Genomic DNA, 26,854 nt, shown 5'->3' on the forward strand with positions numbered 1-26,854 from the left:
CTAGCAAACTGAGAACCCACCAGACAGAATTCCTCTGCTTAGGCAGATGATTCCAGTGAACAAATACAGCAGCAAGTAATCACAACCAGCTAACTCTTCCCTGAACAGAGCCAGGTACTTGGGGACTGCCTAAATAACAAATGCAGTCATACAGCAGCAGCTTAATTCCTATGGCCTTAATCACCACCCCATGGTAATGTTTGTGCTGGGACTAAACCAGTCTCAGGTGCTTAATTGTTTTCCTCAGGTGCACCATACCAGTGGGGTTCCAGCAGTGTAGAAAAAAATCACCTGGTAGCACAAATTGTCTCCAGACTAAACCAAGTTGTCACCAGAAAGCCTAGTTCAGGAGGTCTCCTGCTACTATCTTCTCTGAGCATGGTTGTCCTCCTGGAGGATCTGCTTTCAGTTCTCTGGTGGAGGGTGAACTCCCAGCTCTTCACCAGTAACGGCCTGTTGCTGACTGACAAACTCATTTCCTCCTCACTGGTTTTGCAGACAAATTTGCCTCAGCCCATGAATAAGAGGGTTGTGCCCTTTGGATCAATTCCCCCTTGCCTCTTGGAGAGGGGCATGTGCAGGAATCCTGCTAACCTGCTGATTTGTGACCTGCGTTTGTGGCGCGCAGGTGCTGGGCCGAGGCACACAAACTGCATCCAAGCCTCCTTCTGCCCTTCAAGCCTCTCCTGACATGCCTTTAGCTCTCCACCCTCCCACCCGGCCCCATTTCTCAACCAGTGGAGAAACCTTTGGGAGAAGCACTTCTCAGCGAGGCTGTGTCCTGCATGGGAAGAGCACCGGGGGCTCCAACAGCTGCTCGGGCTTTGAGTCCCCTTGGCAGATGTTTGCTATTCCAGCCACTTCATTAATTTTGGAAACAAAACCCCTGATTATTCCTGACCAAAGCCCCCCCTTCTTGATTGACAGCCCGTGTGTGTTTCATACGACATAACCCACCCTATGCCTCTGGCTACTTTGTTTCTTTGGTTAAAACTCATTAATGAAAGAAAGAGCTGCTAGAAATGCCTCAGGCTGATCCCACCTGCCAGGTCATCTCCCTGGGTTCTGGGGAGGGGGGACTGGTGTTTGTAGAGCATGGGCAGAGGTGCCAGCTCCACATCTTGGGACGCCCAACCCTTCAGACGTGAGAAAGAAACGTTTAAAGACGAGCAGGGACTCCTGTCTTGCGGCCACTTGTCTGCGAGTCAGGCAAGCTGCTTAAACTCCCCTCTTGATTTCTGGGCTGGATCTAGTTGTGCTCATGGAAAACTTGGTTTCCAGTGCTTCCAATTTAAGAAACATTCCTCTGCTGCATCCTGTCAGGTTTTGCAAAGCCAGTAACTGCAAAATGAGTCAGGGGGTAGGGGGAGGCTGCAGCTACTGCCCAGCTCCCGAGGACTCGCGCTGGAGCAGAGCGCCGTTTGCTGCTGCTGCAGGGTTTAAACCAACAGCTCGCTGAGGACGTTGCTTCAGAAATGTTCTTTGCACTAGTTATCAGCCAGCACTAATTGGTGAGGTTCAAATTATTGGAAAATTATTTTGTTTCCTCAAAACCATGCCTGGAAACAAAGCAGCAAAGAAAGCATGCTCCAAAAAAAACCCAACAACCCACATTTTGTGCCTCAATCAAAGCAGAGCTACGTTCAGAATGAAGTCAGCAAATCTCCTTAAATATCCCTAGTTTGTTTAGGAATTAAAGCAACTGTGTAAGTAAATTAAAAGGAGTTATCAGAGGAGAAGAAGAAGAAGAAAAATAATCCTTGAACTCTGTAGCTGTTGTTACCATTCCAGTTAAATTCCTCCTGGGGAGATTGCTTTGGCGTCCCCAGATGAAATGAAACCATTCCCAAGTGATTGATTTGAAATGAGAATGTCCTTCCAGTGGGTTAAAGAGCAAACCACTTGGCTCTAGCTTTCATTTCATTTGCTGGGCCCTGGGTTTTAAAACCCACACAACAAGTTTTTAAGAGAAAAGTCCCAAGGATGTAGCAAAAGCTTTTTATTTCCTTTATTTATTCTATTTCCTTTATTTATTTATTCTATTTCCTTCATTTCTTTCTTTCAATTCCTTCATTTCTTTCTTTCAATTCCTTCATTTCTTTCTTTTAATTCCTTCATTTCCTTTATTTCCTTCATTTCCTTTGAGTGTTTCCGTGGGGGAGGTTTGGGCTCCCCAAACCAGTAAATACATGTCTGATGTTAAAGCTACATTATCATTGTAACTGAAAAGAAACACACACACACACCAAACTAAGATATTTTATAGATTGTTTTTTGGAGTGCTTGGAATAATGCAGCTCAACACCGAAAAGAAAGAAGAGCTGCTCAAATCGTTTGAGAGTTTGAGGTGCTTGGTGCTTTCTGCAGAAACAGAGTGAATTTTCTCTCAGTAAGAGAAAAGTTTGCTGCCCTTTGGATCAGCGAAGCAGGGAAACTAAAGGGTGGCCGACGGTGTTTTGCAGATGATAGTTAAATCCTTGCATGAAGACTGCAAATAATTGGTTTTGGGGGCGGCACGTCTCCGAAATGAGCCTCTCGTTATCTGCTGAAAGTTTGCGGACGCAAGTAGCTGGGAGCTGGCTGGGAAAACGGCATAGCGATAAGTTAGCAGGGAGGACTCCTCCTGATACTCCTTAGTAAGATGTCCTTACCCCCCTGCTACCAAGAGAGGCACGGCTTAATTTCTCAGCAGGCTAAAAAATCCGCATTTTGAAGCATTTCCCTCCCTGCGAATCGGGGAAACCACCGCAGAGAGGCAACAGAGCAGCGAGAAACAACTCGGGGCTCAGCCTGAGAGAAAGAGCAGGTTCTGGCGGAGCAGGGAAACCTCCGGTGGGCTGCCCAGGCTCTGTCCTCAGCAGAAAAGAGCTCAAAGCTCATCTTTACCAAATCCCAGCTGAGATGAGTAAATCATCAGCCTGGAGACTGGGGAACGTGGCTTCGGAGCAGGCAGCCTTTGCTTCAGCTGTAGAACCATACAGTTATTTGGGTTGGAAAAGACCTTTAAGATCGAATCCAACCATCATCTAACTCTACCAAGTCTCTTATACATAGAGCTTGTCTCCCCACACGCTCTGCCGCTCTCCAGCACTTTAGCTGGGAAATAGATGGGAAGAAGCAGTAGGGCTGGGGAAGAGGTTCTCTCCCACTTGTCATTTTAATACTAATTACAGGGTAGGAAAGGAAGAGGGGGGGAAAGTTGGGGGGGGGGAGGGGGGGGGCGGCAAAAGCCAGCCCCAATCTGGAACCTTTCCAGTTTGTGCACTTAAAAAAAGAAAAGGGGAAAAAAAAATAAAAAAAGGGGGAGGCAAGAAAGGCAGAAGCGCACACACCCCGGGATCTTAAAATAGCGAGCAGGGAGGGGAGAGGAGCGGCGGATCCTCCCCGCCCGGCGCTGGGTAACAATGGTGCGCGGCGGGGAGCAGCGGGCGCCCTGATTGACAGCCGGCTCGTCCTAAAAAAGGCCGTGGAGAGATGCTTATCGGCAGGTTTATATAGCGGGGCAGCAGCGGGGCGCCCAGCCGAGCCCAGCCGGCAGCGGGGAGGAGGAGGAGGAAAAGAAGAAGGGAGGAGGCGGCAGCAGCAGCCGGGGCAGCGCTCGGTGTCGCCGAGCGCCCATGCACGGCAGGCCGCGGCCGCGGCTCTGGCAGGCCCGGCGGGAGGCCCGGCCATGCACTGCCAGGCGCAGGCCCGGGCCAAGGCAAGCAGGAGGCGCTACAAGACCTTTATGATCGACGAGATCCTCTCCAAGGAGACCTGCGATTACTTCGAGAAACTTTCCCTCTACTCCGTCTGTCCGTCCCTCCTGGTCAGGCCAAAGCCGCTGCACTCCTGTGCCGGTAAGAGACGCCCTGGGGAGGAGGGAGGCTCTCCCGAGGGAAGGGGCAGCGGTGAACCCCCCTTCCAGGGACTCGGAGGATGCTCGGAGGCACCGTTTGCAAGCCAGACCTCGCTTACCTTGCGGAAAGCCGCGGCATGTCTCACTCCTCTGAAGCAGAGGGAGCTGCCAACCCCCAGTCCTAGTCGTGAACCAGAGCTTTTCCCTCCCGTCCCGTTCACGAGGGTTTGTGCAAGCTCCCTGTGGCACCTTGCAGCAAACTCCTGCGTTTCCCACTCCTCCAAAGCAAAGGGTACTCTCCCAAACCCAGTCCCGGCAAAGAACCCGTTTTCACACCTCCATCCCCAGCAGAAGGGTTTGCATTTGCTCTCTCTGTTAACTTGCTCCTCCAAATTGAAGGCGACTCTCCCAAACTCAGTGCTGGCCGAGAACGCAGGTGTTCAGCTCCCATCCCTAACAGAAGGGTTTGTTTGCTCTCTCTGTTACCTTGTCCCTCCAAAGTGAAGGAGAACTCCCCAAGCCCCAGTCCTGGCTGTGAATTTGACTCTTCATGCCCCATCCCCAGTGGATTTGCGTTTGCACCGTATGTTGCCTTGCTCCTGCTAAGTGAAGCAAGCAGGCTCCCCAAAACCCAGTCCCACTCACAAACCTGACTTTGCATGCTCCATCCCCAGCAGAAGTGTTTGTGTTACATGGCAGCAAACACCTGCATTTCCCACGCTTCTGAAGCAAAGTAATTTCCCCCTCAGGAAAGCCCAGCTGTGAACCTGACTTTTTATGCCCCATCCTAAGCAGAAGGGTTTGTGTTTGCTCCCTCTGTTCCTTTCCTTCCCCGAAGTGAACCAAATCCCAGCTGGGAATTCAAGTTTGCACATCCAAACCTAACAGAAAGGTTTGTGTCTGCTCCCTGTGTTTTCTGGGCAGTGTTGGTGATCTCAGTCTGAAGTGGTGGAGTTCAGCCTTAATCTTTCTTAGGGTGTTCAGTAATAAATAATCAGTGTAAGTGATGAGTCGACAGGGGCACAGGTCCTTTAGAAAGTGACCTTGAGCTTATGCTTGGTTTTGTCATCGCCATCTGTGAGAGTACAAAGAAATCCATAGGCAAAAAATGGGGGAAAAGTGCTGCTGAGACCAATTCCCCCTCCCCCCCCCCCCCCCCCTTAAATTACAATTCCTTTACAAGGAATTAAGCTCTTTGTAATAGAGATGATGTGAAAATACCTCTAATGATTTTTGTGGGCAAGGCCACCACAACCCCTCCCCACAAATAGCGCTGTTGTAGCTGCGTATCACCGCCACAAAAGGAGCGATTGGGTCTTGACCACAGGTGGCAAACAGATTGGTCTAATGTCAGCGTTTGAAAATCCCCATTAAAAGTAAGAATAGCATTCTTGTAGTGCATTCTAGATTTAAACCCCAAGAATATCCTTCTGTTTGTGGTCAAATAGGGTATTTTTCCAGGTTTATGCTCTTCCCAGGGGGCCACGCTTCCACCGGTGACACCTTAAGGGAGCTGGAAATCGAAACTTAAAAATACACGCTTCAAAAAAGCCTTAGCCATTGAAAAAATATTTTGGAAGGAGTGGCTCCCAGTAAAATAAGATAGATTTCAAGGTCAGAAGATTGTAATTTTCCTTTCTCTCCCCTAGGAATGTTGATTTAGAGTTGGGATGAAGTTGTGTTTAATAATTGAAGGCCTGCGCTTTAGCTCGCGTTTGTTATTTTGGTTTGGGTTTTTTATTGCTTAGCTGAATATAAATGGGAAAGAGCTTTTCAGGTCTTAGGGAGCTCTGCTAGTAGAAAACTTGCTGTCAGGGCATCCTAAGAGTCTGAGCAGAGCACTTTTGGCTTGCTTTTTATTGCCTAGCTGAATATAAATTAGGAAGGAGCTTTTCAGGTCTCAGTGGAGCTCTGCTAGTAGAAGATTTGCTGTTGGGACATCCTGAGAGTCTGATGAGTAGAGGAAACCTTTGCTCCTCGCTTAAATCTTCCTCCAACCTCAGTATTGATTTTTGTAAACACTGATTATTTTGGATCCAGCAGTTATTGGGAGGTGTGGTCAGAAATAAGCCCCACGGTGGCCAGCTTTTGGGGCAGAAGTTAGATGAATCATTAGTGTGATCCTCATTCAACGTTTATTTCTTCCGCTGGATTTGCGCGTGACGCGCTTTGCCTTCTCTAACTAATCGCTGACATATCTTTTGCACCAGAAGATCTGGTTGTTAACCAAGATACTGCTGACAAGGGCATTTTTTTTTTTCAGGGCTGATCCTTTGCTACTGCATAGACAGTGAAATTTAGTGCCTTGGCCAAAATAGGCATGAATATCCCAAAGGATTCCGTGTGGGGCAGCTTGTGGTTGCGCCGGGAGGGCCCTATTCTGCTCGTGTCAGTCACTGTGATTTACCCAGACCCCGCTTTGCCAGGGAGAGGAAAAAGATTTCTCTTTCTGCACAAATTGAACCAAAAGGTTGAAGGAATATTAACAGTATTTAGCAGCAGCCAGAAGCATCCAAAAAAAAATGGTTTGAAACTCGCCTTTAGGCTAAGGGATCCTCAGTAGTTTTGATAGGTGGTTGCTTCCCTGTGGTTGCTTTGACTCTCACTAACCCCATGGGGGGGAAAAAAGAAATGATTTTACTGTGTAGTTCTGTGTCACTCTAGCAAACATTCTCTGCAATTTATTCATTAAATAATCATTAATAATCCTCAAATGATTCAGCAGTGGTTTCTGAGTGATGCTAGCACGACTCTTGCGGTTACCAGTCAATTAAAGCTTTATTTCTCTTTGTGTTTGGGATCTTTAATGAGTTTGCCCTCAAGGTTGTGTTTCTAACCCAAGCTCTGGCCTGTTCCCGTGTCAGGGTGGATTGTGAGTATCTGCTTTTGGGATAAGTTTTTTTGGAAGCACAGTGCTTGAGAAGTGAGTTACATCTAGAGAGATTAAAACCATAAAGGAAACGGCTACAGAAGTGCACGATTCCAAATGTTCAGCCTTCTAATGTTTATAGCTCCAATTAAAGTCCTGTATGTATTATGTTAAAACAAACAACACCCAAACAAACCACCAAACCACACACACATGTAAAAACCCAAAGCAGCCAACAAACAAGGAACCAACAAACCCCCCCAGACCACTTCGGGGCTGCTGAAATCCAGCACTGTGCTGCCTGCGTTTCCTTTTGTCTCATGAGGTACTCAGGGAGTGAGCACTTAGTCTTTGTGGTCTAAACAAAATGAGCTTTCACCAAAATCACAGAAATTTGCCTCACCAGTATAGAGTCATAGCTGGGGCTGGGGAGTGTCTGGAACAGCAATGAGTAATTAGTTACATCAGCCCAAGGTCTCTTCAGCAGCACGGCTTAATCTCAAGTCGGGAGTAGGCGTTTTCATGGACTAAAGAGCTAATAGTTCTTTCATCTGGGCTGAAGTCAGAGAAGCCTGATGGGCTAAAGAGTGTTCATGGGCTAAAGAGTTAATAGTTCTTTCATCTGGGGTGAAGTCAGAGCAGCCTGATGGACCTTTATAATTTATTTGGGGCTGAAAGACATAAGATGCCGTTGCGCAGTGTGTGTTTAATGACATCCTCTAAGTGAAGAGGGCTGAAAAACAGCGGTAACCAAGTGGGGAAATGTTTTTTCCTTTGGCTGTGATTGAATGCTAAATATTGAAGTGTGTGCAGCTGAATTGGGACAAAATAAATATGGCAAGTGGAGGGGGATGGGATGGAAGGAGCATTTGGGACTTTTGGTGAGCTCAAAACCTGACATTTTAGTCGCGAGGAGCGTTCAGAAGCTCGGATTCAAAGCTCCCTGATCTCACCGGGGAGATTCCCATTGCAAACAAGCCCCAGACAAATTGTTCTGTGGAAAGAAAAATGCATTTTCTTGTTAAAAAAGAAAAAATATATATATAAAAAAATCCATCAGCAGCTTAAAATTTGGTGTTGTGGCAGTTATTGAGCCAAATGCACGAGGCTGTACTCACGGTGGACCTGTAACAAAACGCTCGCCGGGCTTCAGAGCCATGGTAAAAAGATTAAACCAGAAATCTCTTCAGATGTTGGTTAATGCCTCCTTGATTTATGAGGTTTTTGGATTGGGATGACTTGGTGAAAAACACAATTTTGTTTCCTGGTATTTCTGTTTTTCATTGGCTTTTCATGTTGTGTCACATCCACTTAATCTGTGGAAGTCCGGAGGCCAGCGTTGGTGTACGCCGTGCTTGCGCTGATTTCCGAAGGTTGCTTTTTGAGCGGAGTCCTGAAGGAATCATTTAATTTCTTCAGGAATCACTTAATTTGTTTAATTTTTTTTTTTAAATCCAAAATTGATCTAAAAATATTTGTAGGTGAGTTTGCACCAATCCCAGCTCATTTCCTGAGCTCTTGAAAATCCAGGTTTAGCGATACGTTCAAAACCCAGTTGCCCCCTTCCTAGTTCTGGGCAGGGTAAAGACTCAAAGGACATTCAGTGTCATGAGGTCCAAGTGGAAATGCTTCATAATGAGCAAAGTAACTAAAATGGCTTGAAAAGTAAAAGCCCAGGGTGGTCACAGCTGAGATGTGTGTGGGAAAGTTGTGTTACCCCCCTGTGACAGTGGCATTTGTGATGTTGGGTATTAATAATCGTGAATTGGCCTTGCTGAGCTATCCACACGAATTGAGGTGGCTGGGGCTCAAAGAATTTAATTGCTTCTGCTAGGGAGAATTTTTAGTCCTCAGCTTATTTCAGTGGGGTTGGTAGAGCAAATTCTTTGCTGTCTATGCCATGTATTCATGTTCACCAGGATCCATCCCAGAGCTCCTTAAAAAACCCTCTCAAACTTGGATATATCTTAGTGATTTGTGATGTAAATCCCAATGAGCACCGATGCAATTTATTTGTTCTGCCCCAAGTTTTTGTTTTACTAGGGCCCATCTTGAGTGGGACAACATAGGAACAACACTTTGCATGGAGATGGCTTTACAGATGCCTGACTTCATCTTCTGAATTAGCTACTTTGATATCAAAATATTGGTATTTATATAAAGAGAGTTGTGTTCAAGGGGATTCTGCTGCTCTGTATGTGTGTGTGTCACAGGTTCTGCAAGTGGTCACAGCCTTCATTTTGTCAGCTTGTTTGCATCTTTTTGACTTCACTGCTCTGCTAGTCAGTGGAACAAGTTGACTTTAAACAACACCAATAACTAAGATTTGCTTCCTGGAATTTCTTATTGGGATTCTTCTTTTGTTGGGTGGCTTTTTGGTTGGGTATTTAGGATGATGAGAGGAATATTTGTACACTTGGGGTTCAAAGGTAGGCAAGTATCTAGAGTAGAGTTGTTCAAAGCGTGAATTCTTCTCTCAGGGTTTTGCCTGTCTTCTGTTGTTTTACCTTAGGATGAGACTAGGAACTGCTTATCCCAAACCTTGGGGTTTTAAATGTCATTTTCTTGCTATATTTGATTTCCTTCCCCGGATTAAACTAAGTGGTACGTGCAACCACAGAGACCTGAGGGGAATCGTTGCCTCTGCAATGAAGTGTGAGCTTTGATATTTCTGCTCCTTAGCCAATCTTGTCAGCCTTTCTTAAAGCCACAGCCTAAACTGTCACAGAAACCATGGTCAGAAAATAGATTGATTGTGTCCTAAACCAGTGTGGTTTTCACTTGTGAGCTCACAACGAGATTGTCTTCAAAAAGGCCTTGATACAGGCAAGGTTTGGATTTGCTCTGGGATGTTAAAGTTGGGGTGGAAGCCATTCCTTTTGCTCAAATGCTTGCTGAAGCTCTTTCCTTTAAATGGCATGGATACTGTTACGGAGTTCCTGGGGGAAAGCAGGGCACTGTGGGAAAGGAAAAGGCAAATCCATGCAGTCTGTGTCCCGTGGTGGGGAAAAATGAGATGCCCTCCGTTCAAAGAGCGTTATCTGAAACATAACAGCTGGATTAATCCCCTTCAATAAAGCTCAGATGGAGCTGTGGGGATACCTTCAACCAGCCTAACTCAAACCTGAGTGTGCCCAGCCTCCCATCAGCTCTCGATCTTCAGCTGGGCTTGGATTCCATCCCCAGGGTCCCAGTTGTGTGTCAGAGAGCTTGGGGCTTGTGGTGTGTGAAGTGGGTGCTCGGGAGACGTAGATGTCTAAAATGCTTGTTTAGCAGGGGCTGGTTCCCAACAATGCATGAGGTCCATCAAAGAAAAATTCTACATCACTACTTTTGTTTTTACCATTTGTGCAAAGACATGAACCAAAAAGAAGATCAAAATCTTCTATAAACTCCTGATGTTTGTTGGGGTTAACTTACAAAGCTCAGTGTAATTCTAAGCTTTAAGAGCAAAAAGTAAAGGTGAAATGCCCCAGGGAGTCTGTTTTAGGATTCTATTAATCCTGGAAAAGACAAAATGTTGCTTCTGTAAATTTCTCTGATCCAGTAATAGGGAAGCCATGGAGTAGTCTTTAGTTTAAGATGATACTAAAACAAGCCCTACAAGAAAAAGTCTTTCTGTAGTAATTAGGCTAGACACGAGCATGGCTGCTGAGGTAGCCGAACAACCACAATGGACTTTGACAGTGGATTCATCTGTAGCTGCTGAAGATTGGGCATAAAATTCAATCCTAAAGATCCTCGTGGTTTTCAGGATGTCTGCTTTGGATTTTTACACATTTTGATGTCTTCAGCAGAACTCATAGCTCAAAAAGGCCCCAAAGGTGGCCTGTAAGGAGTAATAATGGGCTGGATACTCGGAGAGATGTCTGTCTGTTTTCTCTGTCAGAGCCCATCCAGTGTCAGAGGGGGGCAATTTCAGAGCCCATCCAGTGTCAGGGGAGGCATTTCAGAGCCCATCTAGTGTCAGAGGGGGGCAATTTCAGAGCCCATCCAGCGTCCGGGGGGGCAATTTCAGAAGCAAAGCCAGATCAAAACCTGAATTTGAAACCCAAGTCTTAGACTGAGCAGGGAAATCTGCCTCTAAAGACATTTCAGCTCTTAAAACATTTGGAATTGAGACCTATTTTTGCCATCTGTATTGCAATGCAGTTAGTAGTGGATAAAAGGAATGAATGAGAGGCAAAACTATGTGGAACAAGGCAGAAAATCACCCCCGGACGACTGCAATAAAACCTGCTGTGGGAAGTAATCAGCACTGCGGTTGTGGTTAGGCATGAATAAGCATTGCAGAGGAATGTTATAATAGGAGGTATTAATGAATGTGGGATTCCAGGGGGAAAATTGACACCTCTGCCTTATTTTCTAAAGCCTCACGGCTTGCAGGGAGCAGATTGAAATCCATCTCGGCACGGCTTTAGGTTTAAATGCTGTGCTTTTGTACCCTCAATCTGGAGCCTGCGCGGCACAGACCTGCTGCCACCGCTCTCAAGTTGTCGTCACTGTTATTTTAGGGACTTTTATTCAACTTGAAAGGAAAGACAGATTTGTTTGGTGGAATAAATGTCTCCCAGAATTGTTGCCTTCATTATCAGTCTGGCATGGGCACGGGCAGGAATCTTCACTGGGGAAGTTGGGGGAAATAAGTGAGAGTGCTTTGAGCCAACGCCTCGTGTGAAGCTCCCAGTGAATGCAGCGGGCAGCAGGGAGCAGAGCAGTAGCAAAGGAGACTTACTTGGTTTTTTCTTCTGTTTACTTGTGTTGAGCAGCACCTTTAATTTCCAGCTTAGAGCACAGTGAAGGACAGCTGGCTATATCATAGTCTTGGCAGTGTGTTGATCGAAGCATTGATCCACCTGCGGCGAGGATTTAGTGCTGATAGGAGCCTTGGAAACAGGTTGGGATGATTGAAAGGAAACTCTGCCTCTCTAAGTCATTTCTGTGCCCTCAGTGCAAAGCAAAAATATTAGGAGTAGTCAGGAAAAAATGAATGTTTTGGGTTGTTGGTGGGTGGAAGAAACAACGATCAATTGTCCTTTTCAGTTCAGAGTGAAGCAAAGTGGTTTAGGTTTAGTTGGGCAAGTTAAAAGTTTTGGAAGTGTGGAATGTGAGAGGAAGCCAAATAGGAGAAACTACTTGAGCTGCAATAAATACTGGAAATGTGTCTTCTGAAGGCTGAAACAAAGCTTCCAAACACTTTCCTTTTTTATATGAGACATTTGGCAAAGCAATACTTTCTCTCTTGCAAGTGGTCTGTCGTTTTTCCCCTTGCTTTTTGGATGGAAGGAAGTTACAACCAAACATTTTCAGTCAGTTCTATTTCAGAATTGCTCCAGCTGGACTGCTGAAGTCAGAACACTTGAACACAAGCTTCATTTGCTAGGAAATCATAGTGCCATGGAAAGTTTAGGACATTGGTTTGTGATCTTGGCTGTGTTTGTGTAAATCAAGAGAAAATCAGGATCACAAGAGCGGGCTAATGGGAGCTGAGCACTGGATGTCCTGTGTACGCTGCTGCTCGCGGGGAGCGGAGCACAGCGTTGCAGCGTGCAGATGAGACAGTTTCAGAGCAGCTTAGCAGTAAATTGTGAGTTCACATTAATATTACTGTCCAGGGAAATCTTGGGGATGGTTTTCCCCCCTTGGAATTTCCCAGGTTATTTCTTGTGTTCCTGGCACTCTGGGAGAGTCTTGCTGAGAGCCTTCTAGCCCTTGTGTGATGTGAAATTCCCAAAGCTGGATCTTCCTCATGTCTTTTAAAATGTAGAAAGAGGTGATGTTAGGACCTGGCTAATGCTGCAATTACTATTTTCCATCTTCCCCTCATGTACCTTTTTGTTTTGACTGATTCTTGGCATCTTCTTCCTCATTCATCTTGGTCAGAACACAGCTTGGAAGAACACCAAGTTATCAGTTGCTGATATTTTGGACAGGTGTTGGGGTGCTTGGTGCTGAGAAATGACTTAGAGGGAAGGGTAAAGAGCAGCCCTTCTGTGAAAGATATTCCACCTTCCCAGATGTGGAGCCTTACTTGAGTCTCTTTTGACTATGCTTAGCACACCCTGGTGCTGCACGTGATGGTAGCTTCTCTCCCCTCCTCTGAGCACGCCCTGGCTCCCAGAGGGAGCAAACCCATCAGGGTCTGGGTGATGCTGGTGGAACATGTGCCATGAGCACGCTAAAGGCTGATTCAACTCCTAGCTATGTGGTGAGAATTCAGGAGGATGGCAGTGTTCAGGGGGTCACCAGCAGTTAGCTGCCTGTGTCAATCCCTCTGAAGTGTCCCACACAGACAGGCATCTCTTCTTTAATAAAGAAAGCACTGAAACACACCCAAATGCCCTCATGAATGTTGGGGTTTGCCTGGGCTGTGCACACCTCTTCGTAGCTGCACTTTTGTGGAGTGTAAATGTATGTATAGCTGGGTGGAAAAAATGCTTTTCAGTAAGAAGAAGACATTTTCTAGAAGAGCATCCTGGCATGCATGAGTGGGGGGAAAAATAGACTCTTTTTTTTTTGCTCCCCCTGCACAAGACATTTAGAAAACTCAGCTTTTGGCACTGTTTCTTTCCAGAATGTTTTGAGTTCCATCTGAAACATAAAACCTGAAAGAATGTTACCCTCAGTAGCTTCTGGACAAAAAAATTCTCTGCTTTGGTCTTTCTTTCTTTTTTTTTTTTTTTTTTTCCCCCCCAAAAAAAAAAAGAAGGAAGGAGGCAGAAAGAGTTTTCCTGAACTTCCTATGCAACAGAAATAAACCTGCCTTTGAGGATGTGATGACAGAAAATTCATGAAGACATATGCTCTTTTTTTAATTTTACTTTATCTCTGAGCTTCAGAGCAACAACCTCACAATGACCTTACAATGTGTTTGGCTGTGAGTCTTCAGGTCTTATCTTGTCAGTTCTGTAGCATGCCAGTGGTTGGGTTTTTTTTTAGTCCTGTAGCTAGTTGGCTAACTTCACCAGGACTACTCATGCACGGCAGGATTTGAAGAGGAAGCTTTATTTCACAGAATCACCAAGCTTGGAAGAGACCTCAAAGATCACCAAGTCCAACCTGGCACCACAGGCCTCGTGACTAAACCATGGCACCAAGTGCCATGTCCAATCCCCTCTTGAACACCTCCAGGGATGGGGACTCCACCACCTCCCTGGGCAGCACATCCCAATGGCTAACGACTCTCTCTGTGAAGAACTTTCTCCTCACCTCCAGCCTAAACTTCCCCTGGCACAGCTTGAGACTGTGTCCTCTTGTTCTGGTGCTGGTTGCCTGGGAGAGGAGGCCAACCCCCTCCTGGCTACAACCTCCCTTCAGGTAGTTGTAGAGAGCAAGAAGGTCTCCCCTGAGCCTCCTCTTCTCCAGGCTAAGCAACCCCAGCTCCCTCAGCCTCTCCTCATAGGGCTTATGCTTGAGGCCTCTCCCCAGCCTCGTTGCCCTTCCCTGGTGTCTCAAATGCCCTTCTTAACCTGAGGGGCCCAGATCTGGGCACAGTACTCAAGGTGTGGTCTAACCAGTGCTAATAGGGGCACAATGACTTCCCTGCTCCTGCTGGCCACACTATCCTTGATGCATGCCACGATGCCGTTGTATTTGCCCTGTAACTTGGATTTTTTTATATATATATTTATTTATATAGGTTGGACTTGATCTCTGAGGTCTTTTCCAACCTGGTTGATTCCAGGAAATTCTGTGAGATAATCTTACTCATTTGGTGGGTTTCCTTCCAAATAAGAGTTTTCAGCATCTTCCTTAAACACTCGTCTCACGCTTTGGCTTTGGCCATTCTCCTAATGATTATCTCTCACATTGCAGGATAGTTGAAGGCTGGTCTGCCTCCTGATGCAAATTCATATTTAATTAGAATTTCAAACTTAAAGGCTGGGCTTCATCTGAATTAAATTTTAGACTGGAGATTGGGAAGAAATTCTTTACAGGGAGGGCGGTGAGACTCTGGAGCAGGCTGCCCAGGGAGGTTGTGGATGCCCCCTCCCTGGAGGTGTTCAAGGCCAGGCTGGAGGAGGCCTTGAGCAACCTGGGCTGGTGGAAGGTGTCCCTGCCCATGCTGGGAGGGTTGGAACTGGATGATCTTTAAGGTCCCTGCCAACCCAAACCACTCTTATGATCTCCAGAGCTAACACTGAAGTCCCTGTAGGTACCTCTTGCCACATCTAGCGTACCGCTGCCTACGCTTGTCCATTACAGCCCAAACCACTGTTGTGTAAGGGGAGAAGGGTTGAAGCCTTCAAAACAGCATCTCTTTTTCATTCTGCAAGCCAAAGAAACATGTGTGATGTGTTTCAGGTTACTTGAAGAGGGGTATTCTGTGACAGATTACCCTGTCTTCCTCTGAAGCAGTGTTAGTGGTGGTACTTTCTGTTCGGTCGGTGCTCGCCGTACCTACGTGCAGTTGCATAACAGGAGAGGCCTTTGGGAGGGCTGAGTGCTCAGGTTGGCTTTTTTTCACGTGGCTGAGAGAGAGGACAAATCCAAGTCCCCTGAAATAGAGAGGAGTAACGTAATTGATACAGGGTAATGGTGACGAAGCCGAAGCAAATGTGGTGGGGTGGGTTTTTTGGGCCACAAAACACTTGCGTGAGTTTGTGAATACATTTCTCTTCACCCTTCTGTCTGTTTTGTTCCAAGCCTCCTCTTGACAGCTTTGCTAACAGTTCTTTTTGTTCCTCTGGTGACTGAAGAGTGGAGGAGCTGATATTTGCAGGTTTCTGTAACAGCAGAGGACGGCACGAGGCGGTTTGGATCTCTTCTGGCTGCTCTTTTGCTTTCCCGAAGCAGATTTGGTTTAGGTTGGTGGACAGTAGTGAAATTGGTAGTAGGGAGCCGTGCCAGGAGGTAGATGGGTTGGTTTCACCTTGTTTGACTAAATTACAGAGCAATCACGAGGATGGGAAGCAGTGTGGTGAAGTGGGTGAGGAACAATTGATGGATTACTTTAGTTAAAATTACTTAGAGCCCAACGCACCTCCCACTGAAGTCAATTAAATGGGAGCTGGAGCAGGGCCAAAATGAGTCAAATTCAATTATGCCTTCACTGTAAACATTGAAGAGCACTTTATTATGAGGTAGTTTATGACTTAAATTACATTAAACCAAAAGCATTTAGGAAACGCTGGGATCGTGTGAAATCCCAGCCTGAGAGTGCTTAGTTCTACAGCTCTGGTGAGCCCCTGTTCTCAGGTCTGAGAGACAAGAGGCCTCTGAGGAGGCTGGTGGCACCTGTCTGTTGTGAAGAGCTGTCACAGCAATTGATACTGCCGATGTATTTCTGTCCACCAGCGGCTAGCTGGCTGGTGATGACATGAGGAGGGACAGCAAGGATGGCTGAAGTGAGAGGTTGGGAATCAGTCTTTTCATCTAATTGTCAGGATTTAAAGAGTTGGTCTGAGTAGCAGCCCAGCAGCCTGAAACTTTGCCTGAGCTCATCTCCAAAATGGGGGTGCTTGTGGCTGCTGGGCTTTGCCTCAGCTGAACAAAGGGCAGCATCTAAAACATTGTTTAAAGTGCTTTCGCTTACTTGATAAAACTGGGATTGATAAATATGTCCCACAGCATATGGTGGTGTTCTCAGAAGATCAAGCAGCTGATCTTTAAATCATGATTCACAAACCTGCTTTAAGAGAGTTTTTGTACACTCAAGGCTGATCCTGTTCATTCTGTCCTCAGAATTTCTCCTCGCTGTCCCCTCTTCCAGCAGGGTGAAGCCCTCTCCTGCTGCTTGGAGCAGCTCCGAGCAGGTTTAGGGTTTCCCAGCTTGCGTTGGTCTGACGGTGTAGGCTGTCTCAGGGGGTTTTAGCACCACATCCCGAGTGCCCTCCCTAAAGATCCAGCAGAAGCTTGGGAGGTAGCAAGCTGTGTCTACCACAGGCAATAGCTGCTAACTGGGGTCATTCCTGTCCCTCCCAGTGAACTAAATTTGTCCCCACAGACAGATGATCTCCCAGTCATTGCCAAGTACTGAAAGGGCTTCTGCAGGGTTTGAAGTTGGTCTGGGTTTGTTTTCTGGCTTCCTAAGCAGCTGTGTTTAAAATGAAAGATAGGGGTTGATCCTTGCTTTAAGCAGGGACAGGGCATGGCTCTGAAAGGGCTTTGTGGTGGATGGAGGAGCTGGATGTGTGCAGAGCAGGGGCAGGACAGAAAATGGGACGTGGGTGGAAATGAAAAAGATGGATCTGACGGCACGCACAGCTAGCACAGGGCATGCTGGAGTGGCTTCAGAGCTGTTTAGCTGCCTAAAGGACTTGGTTTTCAGTCTGGCAAACTCTCTTTGGCAAATGGTTTCCTTTTCTTCCGTGCTGTCACAGTTTTCATGGCGATTTGGCCTTTTTTGTGTGCTTTTCTATGAATAGCTTCCACTAACGCTTGCTAAAGACCTCTCTACTATGAAATAGACATCTCTGCTCTTCAGAGAAGAGAAGAGAAGTGATATCCATCCAGCAGTGCTAGTCAGGAAAAAGGGATACAAGCAGGGTAAAAATTGAGGCAGGATTTTCTGTGGCACATACAAAGGAATGGTGCTGCCCATCTTCCTCCCCACCAGTGAAGGCATTGCCATGATGGCTAAAGCTGGCAAGCGGCAGCTTTATTGCTTAAAAATCCTGATTTTGGTGATGCCTTATTTCTCCTTCCTGAATATCAGCACAGTTAGTCATGTGACAACCTGTGAAAAATACGTGAAAATGGGTTGACAGCTATTTAAAACCAGAGCATTGGTGCTAATCTAGTCACAGCCACTGCTTGGTACAGCCTAGGCGTGAGTCGTTTGACTCAGCTCACCGGTGAGCTTCACTTGGGCATTGCCTTCCCAAAAGCGAAGCCATTAGTTATGGTTTGAGCTGCTTATTGTAATTCTCCCTCTCTCAATATTTGCCTGGTACTTTCCTGTAGTGAATGATAGGTTAGAAAATCCCTTTTGACAGTGAAGGATACTCTAAGTACTTCGTTCATCACGGTGCCTTGACGGCAGCTTCAAGCTGGAGCGAAACTTTCCCTCTAGGAGAAATCCGTTGAAGGGGGGAAGTCCTGGTGTTTTATATTGCTGCTGAACTTCTGAGCACCTCTACCAGGATTTCTTCTTGCTGTTTACTACCTCATAGCCCTGAAACCTTAGCATTTCTAACACATGAAGGGAGTTCTAATGGAGTAGCTGCTGCAGCCTGTCGCTGCTTTGTTAATTCACTAAAAAGAAATCCACTCAGAAGAAACTGAAGTGTTCATTTCCAGCACCTGGGGTGTAGCTTTAGTGTGGCTTTAACGTGGTGGACTCCTCATTTGTCTTCTCCAGAATGTTTGTTTTCCCCCAAAGCCAACTGATCCCAACATTGGAAATGTTTGTCCAGTTGATGGCAAAGGTAATTTAAGTGTTTGAAAAGTGGTCTTGCCTCTGGTTAAGCTGGGGGCCAGCTTGCTGCTTTTGAGAGCTCAGCCACATACCTCATCTAGTTTCTCTCCACAAGAATTCCCTTCATCCAGGTAGCTCATTTTTCACAACAACCAGTAAATAGCATTTCTGTCACAGTAAATATGTGTTCTGAACTCTGATTTAACTCTTTGAACGCTTCAGGTTGTACAAATAGTGCTTTTCTCTGTACCTCTTGATTCCCTCCCTGCTCCCACTTATTTACTCCTTGAAGTCAAGAGAAGTTTTGGGTGTGTAGGAAAAAGAAAAGGAATTGCATCAGACTGCAAATACCCGAACGTTTTCTGCTGAGCACTCACTTAGCTGGCAGCTTGGGACATGTTGCTGTTGGGAAGAGGGATAACTGAGTGGACTTGATGTGCAGAGCCCGTGGAACAGCAGAGGTTTTGCAGCGGACACTGGGTTTGGCCATCTCTGCTCAGCGTGGTCCCTGCCTCGCTGTGTGATGTGGAGCCAGTTAGATGCTGCCTGCCTCATCTTTCCCATTAGCCAAAGGAGCACAGTGGCTCAGCACGCACTTGGGCAGAGGATGGTACAATCCTTCACCAAGCAATGCAAGAGAAGCTCAAAGTAACATGGCAGAGGGGATTGTGTGTGTTTAACTCTGGTCTTCATGAGGGTTCATTAAGGACAAGTCAAGTCTGTATTACTTTTCTCACCAGAGAGAAGTCTGTAGGAGGGAGGAGACTTCCCCACAAATCCCACTAAGACAGAACTGTGTTTATTGGTTTTGAGGGTTATCAACTTTACACGGATTCACAGATTGCATCAAGTTAGGAGGGACCCTCAGAGGTCATCTAGCCCAACCCCCCCGCAGTCATCAGGGACACCTCCAGCTGCTCAGGTTGCCCAGGGCCACATTGAGTCTGACCTTGTACGTCTCTAGGGATGGGGTCTCAACCACATCCCTGGGCAACCTGTTCCAAGATTTTACCACCCTCACTGTGCAGAACTTCCTCCTGATGTCCAACCTATATCTACCCTGCCCCATTTTCAAACCATAGCCCCTCATCCTGTCCCCACAGGCCCTTCTAAACAGTCCCTCCCCAGCCTTCCCATAGGTCCCCTTCAGATGCTGAAATGCTGCTCTAAGGTCCCCCCAGAGCCTTCCTTTCTCCAGGCCCCAATTCTTTACTAAGTCCTTCATTAGCAAATTTCATCCATCCTTTGACCCTTCACTGGACTTTACTTCCTTCTGCCCATGCCCTGCTGTGTTTGATTTGCTCTTTCACTGTCTTCCTTCCTTTCCTCTCCCCTTGAGCTCTCTCTGTCTCCCCTCAGCACAAACTGCTCTGCGTTCAAGTCGAACTTTCGAACCCATGACGTCAGGTCGGTTTGGAATTAGGCAAAACCAGTTTGCCCATCCCTTGTTGTAAAAGGGTTAATCCTCTAAACTATTGAGAGACAAGGGCAGGGAATTATGAAAGGAGCCCCTGTTTTATAAGCACTTGTATTGCCAGTGCTTGAATACCCGTAATAAGTAGGTTGGTGCTGTGATTAATGACTGTGTTTTACATGCTGCTGATGGATGATGTGTCTTATTGGAGAAGCCATTTATTTTTATTTGGTCTCCTCACCCAAGCAGTACTAGAAATGAGATGTTAACATCTTGGTGGGAGTATGTTTTATTCTCAACAATTCAAGGAGAGGTGACCCACAAAGAGGGGGGAAAATAATTAGTGATGGGAGGGCGGTTGCTTCTTGGATCATAGGATGGCTTAAGTTGCAAGGGGCCTCAGAGGTCATAGAATCAATAAGGTTGGAAGAGACCTCAAAGATCATCAAGTCCAACCTGTCACCCAAGACCTCATGACTACTAAACCAAGGCACCAAGTGCCATGTCCAATACCCTCTTGAACACCTCCAGGGATGGGGACTCATCTACTCCAAACTCCCTGCCGTGGGCAGAGATGCCTCTCAACTAAAACTTGGTTGCTCAAGGCCTCATCCAACCTGGCCTTGAAAATCTCCATGGAAGGGGCATCCACAACCTTCCTGGGCATCCTGTTCCAGTGTCTGACCACTCTTTTACTGAAGAACTTTTTCCTAAGATCCAGTCTGAATGTACTCTCCCATAGCTTCAAACCATTCCCCCTTATCCTGTCACTGGACACTCTTATGAAAAGTCCCTCTGCAGCCTTCCTGTGGGATTCCTTCAGGCTCTGGAAGGCAGCTCTCAGATCCCCACAGAGCCTTTTTTTTTCTCCAGGCTGAACAACTCCAGTTTCAGTGTTATTGAATAGTTTGGGTAGGAAGGGACCTTTAAAGGTCACCTGGTCCAACCGCCCCACAGTGAGCAGGGACATCTGCAATTAAAGCAGATTGCTCAGAGCCCTAAACAGCCTGACCTGGAATGGTTCCAGGGATGTGACATCTGCCACCTACATAAACCTCTATATCAAGAAAAGTTTCTACATAAACTAAAAGACCTTGGATCTGGCTTCCCAGCAGTTCTGGGATGGAAGCAAGATGCAGCTGTGGATATGGAATCAGCCCTGAAAGAGATGAGTAGGATTTTCCCTGCTTGCTGCAGCGGGGTTGGACTGGATGACCTTTAGAGGTCCCTTCCAACCCAAAGTGTTCAGTGATGATTCTATTCTACAACTTTTGAGAAGCTGTTAGAGCTGAAACATTTTTTCATGTGGCTCCCCAATCATAAATTAAAGGCTCAAGATCTCGCAGAAGGATTACACCACTGCTGAGCAAAGCAAACCAATTCAGCTTGATGGATTGGTAGTGTTGGTGGCTTTTCATCATGGAGCAGTAAATGCCAATTATTGCCCAATTTCTCTGGACATCTCCCCCCCCCCATTTCAAAGCTTGATGCCCACACTGGCAATGTGAAGAGGCTTTTGTGCTGTCTGCAGGGAGAGGATGGAAACACCAGATGTGAGTCTCACCCCAAGTGTCACATAAAGGAGTCTGGTAGTGGTGATATTGGGGCAATGGGGGAGGGGGTGAAGCTGTTGGAGGAGCTCCCATGGAAACATTGCTGGTTGCACAATAACAGGATGCATGGGTTGCTTCAATATTAACATATATATTAATGGCACATCAAGGGATTTCGTAATGCTGTGACACAAAAGAGAGGTCTCAGTGCAGGGCTCATGCAATCAGCTCATGTCAGATCATAACACCTCTGCCTCCCCTCGTGGCTTCCGTTGGAGGCCTTTTCCTTCTGTGGGAGGTGTTCTCATCTTCAGTTTGCATGGAGGGAGAACAGGAATCCAGTGGGATCCAAGCACCTGGCTGCAGTTGTACATCAAGGCAGTGGCAGGGTTGGAAATGCTGCACCTCACAGATTCATAGAGTGGTTTGGCTTGGAAGACTTTCAGGATCCTCTAGCTCCAACCCCCCCCCTGCCATGGGCAGGGACACCTTCCACTAGCCCAGGCTGCTCAAGACCTCATCCAATCTGGCCTTAAAAACCCCCAGGGGTGAGGCTTCTACCACCTCCTTGGGCAACCTGTTCCAGTGTCTCAGCACCCTCACTGGGAAGAACTTCTTCCTAATCTGCAGTCTAAATCTCCCCTCTTCCAGCTTCAATCTACCCCTTGTCCTGGCACTCCCAGCCCTTGTCAAAAGTCCCTGCCCAGCTCTCTTGTAGCCCTCTTCAGGTACTGGGAGGCTGCTTGAAGGACTTCTTGGCGTCTTCTCCAGGCTAAACAACTCCAACTCTCTCAGCCTGTCCCTATAGGGGAGGTTCTTCAGCCCTCTGATCATCTTTGTGGCCTCCTCTGGACCCACTCCAGCAGTTCAGAGTCCTTATGCTGGAGGCACTGTAACTGGATGCAGCACTCCAGGTAGGGTCTCACAAGAACGGAGTAGAGGGGGAGAATCACCTCTCTCATCCTCTTCCCCAAAATCTGCATCTAGAGTGAACAGGTCTTTGTTCTTTTGGTCCTTTAGGAGGCAGGTGAGAATGAAGTCAGTGGGAATGAGACAACATTGCTGCCAGGCTGGAGCTGTGTCTAATGCTAGTGGGAACTGCACACCCACACAGGTGGAGAGAAGAAAGGGCTGCATTGTTGGTTTTGTGTATTGACTTTTAGGATTGGTATGTAAATGAGATTAGCAACTCACAGAGGTACCTGTGGAGCACTTGGATGCTGCATTCCTTGGTGACAGGTGCTGGAGGAGAATTGGAGGGGTTGATGTGAACCAGAGATAGGTGCTAACCAAAGCTTCATCTCACAGTCCTCCAAACTCTAGGATGAGGATGTTCTCCCACCTGGAACCCTAAATCTAGAGGCAGGTTTGTAGTTCTAGACTGGAGCTGTCAATGCAGGCATCATTCTGACATGTCTGCCCACAAAGGCACTAATTCACAGTGGCCACTAGCAGAACTTCAGCGCTGTAGAACCCTGAATCAACCTCTTATGATTAATTAGAGGCTTATCTCCACCCTCAGTCTCATCTGTATTTGTCTGGGGATGTGAAAACAGTGTTTCCTTGGCTGATGTCCTATCAGAACAGGAAAAAAAAACCCTAGCACACTGATGTCTGACATGAGTGAGGCTTAGAGATGAGGACAGCTAGAGCTCACCAACTGGAATTTCTGGCTTATCCTTTTACCAGCTCTGTGGCAGAGGCAGCCTGGTAGCTGGGAAAACCTTGCCAGGGCTTTTCTGAGCTGTAACCCTCCAAAGTGCTTTGCAGCTCTTGAGGCTGACATTTTTCCTCCTAGAATTACTACTTCTGGGTGTGTCCATTTGGAGACTGCCCATCCTCAAGCCATTTTTCAACTTGATTTGGGAGATTAGGTGAATCTCAATGGGAGTGAAACTTGGTTAGGGCTTTAGCTGGGGAAAAAAACAAACCAACAAACCACCACCCACCCTGAAATGGATGGGCTGGGTCTCAGCCACTATAAATCAGGCTGCTTTGGCTGTTGGGGATTAAGCACCTTGTACAGGCTGAAGATTCGGTTTGAGGGAGACAGGAATCTACTGGAGAGAGTCCAGCGGAGAGCTATGAGGGTGCTGGAGGCACTTGAATACCTTTCCTGTGAAGAAAGGCTGAGAGAACTGGGACTGGTTAGCCTTGAGAAGAGAAGGCTGAGAGGGGACCTTATCAATGTCTATAAATATCTGAGAGGTGGGTGTGAAGATGGAAGGTGTCAGGCTCCTTTTGGTGGTACAAAGGGTACAAGCTGGAACACAGGTCTCCTCTGGACCTGCTCCAGCAGTTCTGCTGCTTCTTATGCTTATTCAGCCAAAAAAGATCAGGTATTCCAAGGTGCTCTAGATTCTGCTACTGGGGTGCCAGCTTTCTGGAATAATGCTGGGATGTGTGTTGTGCTTTATTCCCTGGGCATGTCTGTCCTCCTTACCCCAGCCAGCAGAGCTGGCTGAAGATTGCAGATCTAATTGGCAAAGACAAAGGATGGAGAGGCTGTGAACAAAACCTGCTGGTGTATCATTTGCATCCTTCTGAATTGCATTGTTTGTGCAGCTGTTCAGCCAAATCCTCCACAGAGTTTATTTTTGTCCACAGAGGAAACGAGGATGAGTTTTTCTCTCTCTCTCTCTCTCTTAGGGCAGATGCAAGATCAAAGAATTATATATGCAGCTCAGAGAGTCCAGCCTGTCAGCTAAACATGTCCTGATGGGGCCAAGATTATGAATAAAGCAACCTGCATCCACTTCTGGTGTCCCCAGCATAAGGAGGACACAGAGCTGTTGGAGTGAGTCCAGAGGAGGCCAAAAAGATGAACCAAGGGCTGGAGCAGCTCTGCTGTGAGGACAGGCTGAGGGAGCTGGGGTGGTTCTGCCTGGAGAAGAGAAGACTCCAGGGAGACCTTAGAGCTGCCTTCCGGTACCTGAAGAGGTCCCACAGGGAGGCTGCAGAGGGACTGTTCACAGTGGTGTCTAGAGACAGGACAAGGGAGAATGGTTTGAAGCTGAGGGAGAGTAGTGTTAGACTGGAGCTCAGGAAGATGTTCTTTCATAAGGGTGGTGAGACACTGGAACACGTTGTCCAGGGTGGTTGTGAATGCCTCCTCTGTGGGGGTGTTCAAAGCCAGGTTGGATGAGGCCTTGGGCAGCTAAGTCTAGTTGAGAGGCATCCCTGCCCATGGCAGGAGGTTGGAGCAGAGGACCTCTGAGGTCCCTTCCAACCTAATTTTAAGCATCAAAACCCTTGTGCAGATGTGGCAGGTCTCTTCCAGTTGAAGGCTAGTCTTTGCTGAAGTCCTCCTTTCATTTCAGCATAGAGGGAAAGAGGAGAGGGTCTGTGTGTTTCAAACACTGATCTACTATTCTCCCAAGAAGAAAAACCAGCATTTTCCCAAAGATCCATCAGGCCAAATGTACACAGCCTGGTGTTTAGAAACAATTGAACTCTCTTGCTTCCCGTGTGTCACTCACCAGAGTGTTTTAGGGGCTGAGAGCAGGAAGAGGTAGTGATATTTATGGCAAGCTTTTTGCTGGAGCTCACACAAGGGTGGGCTTGAGAAACCTGAAGAGTGCTTTTGTGTGCACAGCTAGTCAGCTGTCCAAGGCCAGTGTTTGCTTAGGGATGTTGAGATAATAATTAACAGAGCAGGAAGTGCCGGGCCGGTTGATTTATGCGTGCATGGCATTATGCGTTTGAACCGGGACAGAAACTGGGAAGCCCTGAGAGAAGGCAGATTTATTTATCAAACGTGTAAGGAGCTGAGAATGGTCATAATGTGTCAGTCCAAAGTCCTTCCAGGCTCATATCTTGGACAGGGGCCAGTCAGAGATGCTTAGGGAGCAGTGTGAAGAACAGAACGTGACTTATCCTGCCATGAAACCCTCTCAGCTCTGATGATCCATTTCTTGATCTAAGGCCAAGCCTTGCTCCCTGACCAGTGACACCATCCGGCCAGAGGACGGGATTTGGCCTCCTACATTTCTCCTCAGCATCCCAAGATGGGGATCTGGCTGTCAGCAGTAAAGACAGAAAGTTGTTGCAGCCTAAGGTTAGACAGCCTGAGAGTTGTGTCAGCTTGGTGCAGTGTTTCTCCTCCACCCCCAGCAGAGAAGCCTGGAGCCTGCCTGGCAATCCGTTCCAGTCTCTAAGCTTTTGGCTACTTCACTTGCTGAATCTGGGTCCAATAAGTGATGAACTCTTAGAGTTGAGTCTTATCCTCACTAATGGAGGAGATACTTGGCTGAAGAATTTAACATGACTTAGTTCAGAAGAGAGAGCTTCAAAGTGATGCTGGCTTCACAGAGCCTGAGTGTCCCTTGATGCTGATAGGGTAAATGCACTGGTGGCTCCCATCCCAGTAACCTTCCTGCACTGCCTCAGCCCTGTCCTTCGTGGGGATGTTTACTTATGCTCATGTTGATTTCTCTGGGACTCATGTGGCCTGGCCTTAAAACTCCCTTGGAGTCCAAAGAGGGCCTGGAATGGAGATTCATGTCCAAACTTGGAGCAGTTTCAGTCCTGATGGCCTTGGGCCCGTACAGCCTAACAGGAGACATTGGGATGGGTCTGCCTGGGTTCAGAGCACCTCCTTTCCCACTGAGTAGGGTTTCAAGGGATCATCTGCTGAAGGTGAGGGACTCCAGACAGAATCACTCTGCTGTAGCCTTAGACAAAGAGCAGGACCTCTGAGCCATGCTTGGTTTGCCTGAAAAGCGTGGATTTGAGTCAGAGAGGTCCCTTCCAGAAGGCAGGTTACCCTAAGAAGATGTGAAGCAGAGCTATTCAAAACAGCAAAGTTCTTCCAATTCATTCTCCACTGATGAAGCCAGAGCCCTGTTACATGTGCTGCAAAGGATTTCTTGAGTGGTGGCCAAAGAGATTCTTTAAATACTACTTTAAAAAAGAACAAAATCTTCTTTAATATCTGTTTTTTTCTTCTTCACTGAGGATCTGACAAGGTCCTGGCACGCTCCCCTGTCTGTCAGACAGTATAGAAGAAAGGCTGCTGTGTGCAAGGAGAACAACCTCTAGCACCCAGGTGGGGCTTGCAGCTTGAGAAGAAATTCAGCAGCTTTCCTGTGACAACAGGAAACCCTGACAGAGTGGCTAGCCCCAGGACAGAAGCAGGACCAGCTCTTTCCACTCCAGGTTCAACATACATTCTGGTCTCCTCCCCCACCCCTGTGGCCCTCAAACAAAGCCAGCTTGTTACAATTAACCACCCTGCCAGAAGAACCTTGGTGCCATCCTTCAGGGCTCTGGCATCCCTGGAGACATTGCTGCTGTAGGTGAATTTCTGAGTCGTGTTTATTAGCTGGATAATTGCCCCACATCCAGCCCTGCCTGTGGCAGAAGGATGGGAGACGAGCTCTCACTCAGGGAGGTTCTCAGGCTCATCCCTTGTTCAAGGCCAATTACTTACTGTGGGGATGGTGCCTCAAACGTGTAAAAAAGCCCAATATAAATATCAAATGTCATTATTAAGGAAGGATTAATTATCTTTCTGCTTAGTTTTTGTGCCTCTGGCACGCGTGCCTCAGATGCATTCAAACTTATTAATTACTGTTATTATGCAGAAGTGATACTGAAACATGATGGTGATAAATTGCTCATGGGAACAGGCTTGAAATGGGGGAGGGGGGGGGAAACCCAACCCTTGGATCCCACAGCTCCCAGCACTGAGGAGATTTCACTTCTGGCTTTGAAGTTGGATTAAACTCAACCATAGCTCTGAGTGCCCCACGGCTTGGGTCCAGTTCTGCTCGTCCTTGTGCAGGTGGACAGTGTGATGAGAGATGCTTTGAGGAGAGGC

General features: G+C 47.1%; 1 protein-coding gene across 1 annotated transcript in view; it reads left to right on the plus strand.

Annotated features, from left to right (window-relative positions):
• The first annotated feature begins 3,553 nt into the window (after positions 1–3,553).
• Positions 3,554–26,854, plus strand: part of BARX2 (BARX homeobox 2) — a 33,460-nt gene continuing 10,159 nt past the window's right edge. Inside the window, exon 1 of the mRNA XM_009906477.2 lies at positions 3,554–3,839. Coding sequence (XP_009904779.2) covers positions 3,671–3,839 — 169 coding nt within the window. The 5' untranslated portion in view covers positions 3,554–3,670. The remainder of the gene's footprint in view (positions 3,840–26,854) is intronic.

This window comes from Dryobates pubescens, chromosome 34 (genome assembly GCF_014839835.1).
Source record: "Dryobates pubescens isolate bDryPub1 chromosome 34, bDryPub1.pri, whole genome shotgun sequence".
NCBI lineage: Eukaryota > Metazoa > Chordata > Aves > Piciformes > Picidae > Dryobates > Dryobates pubescens.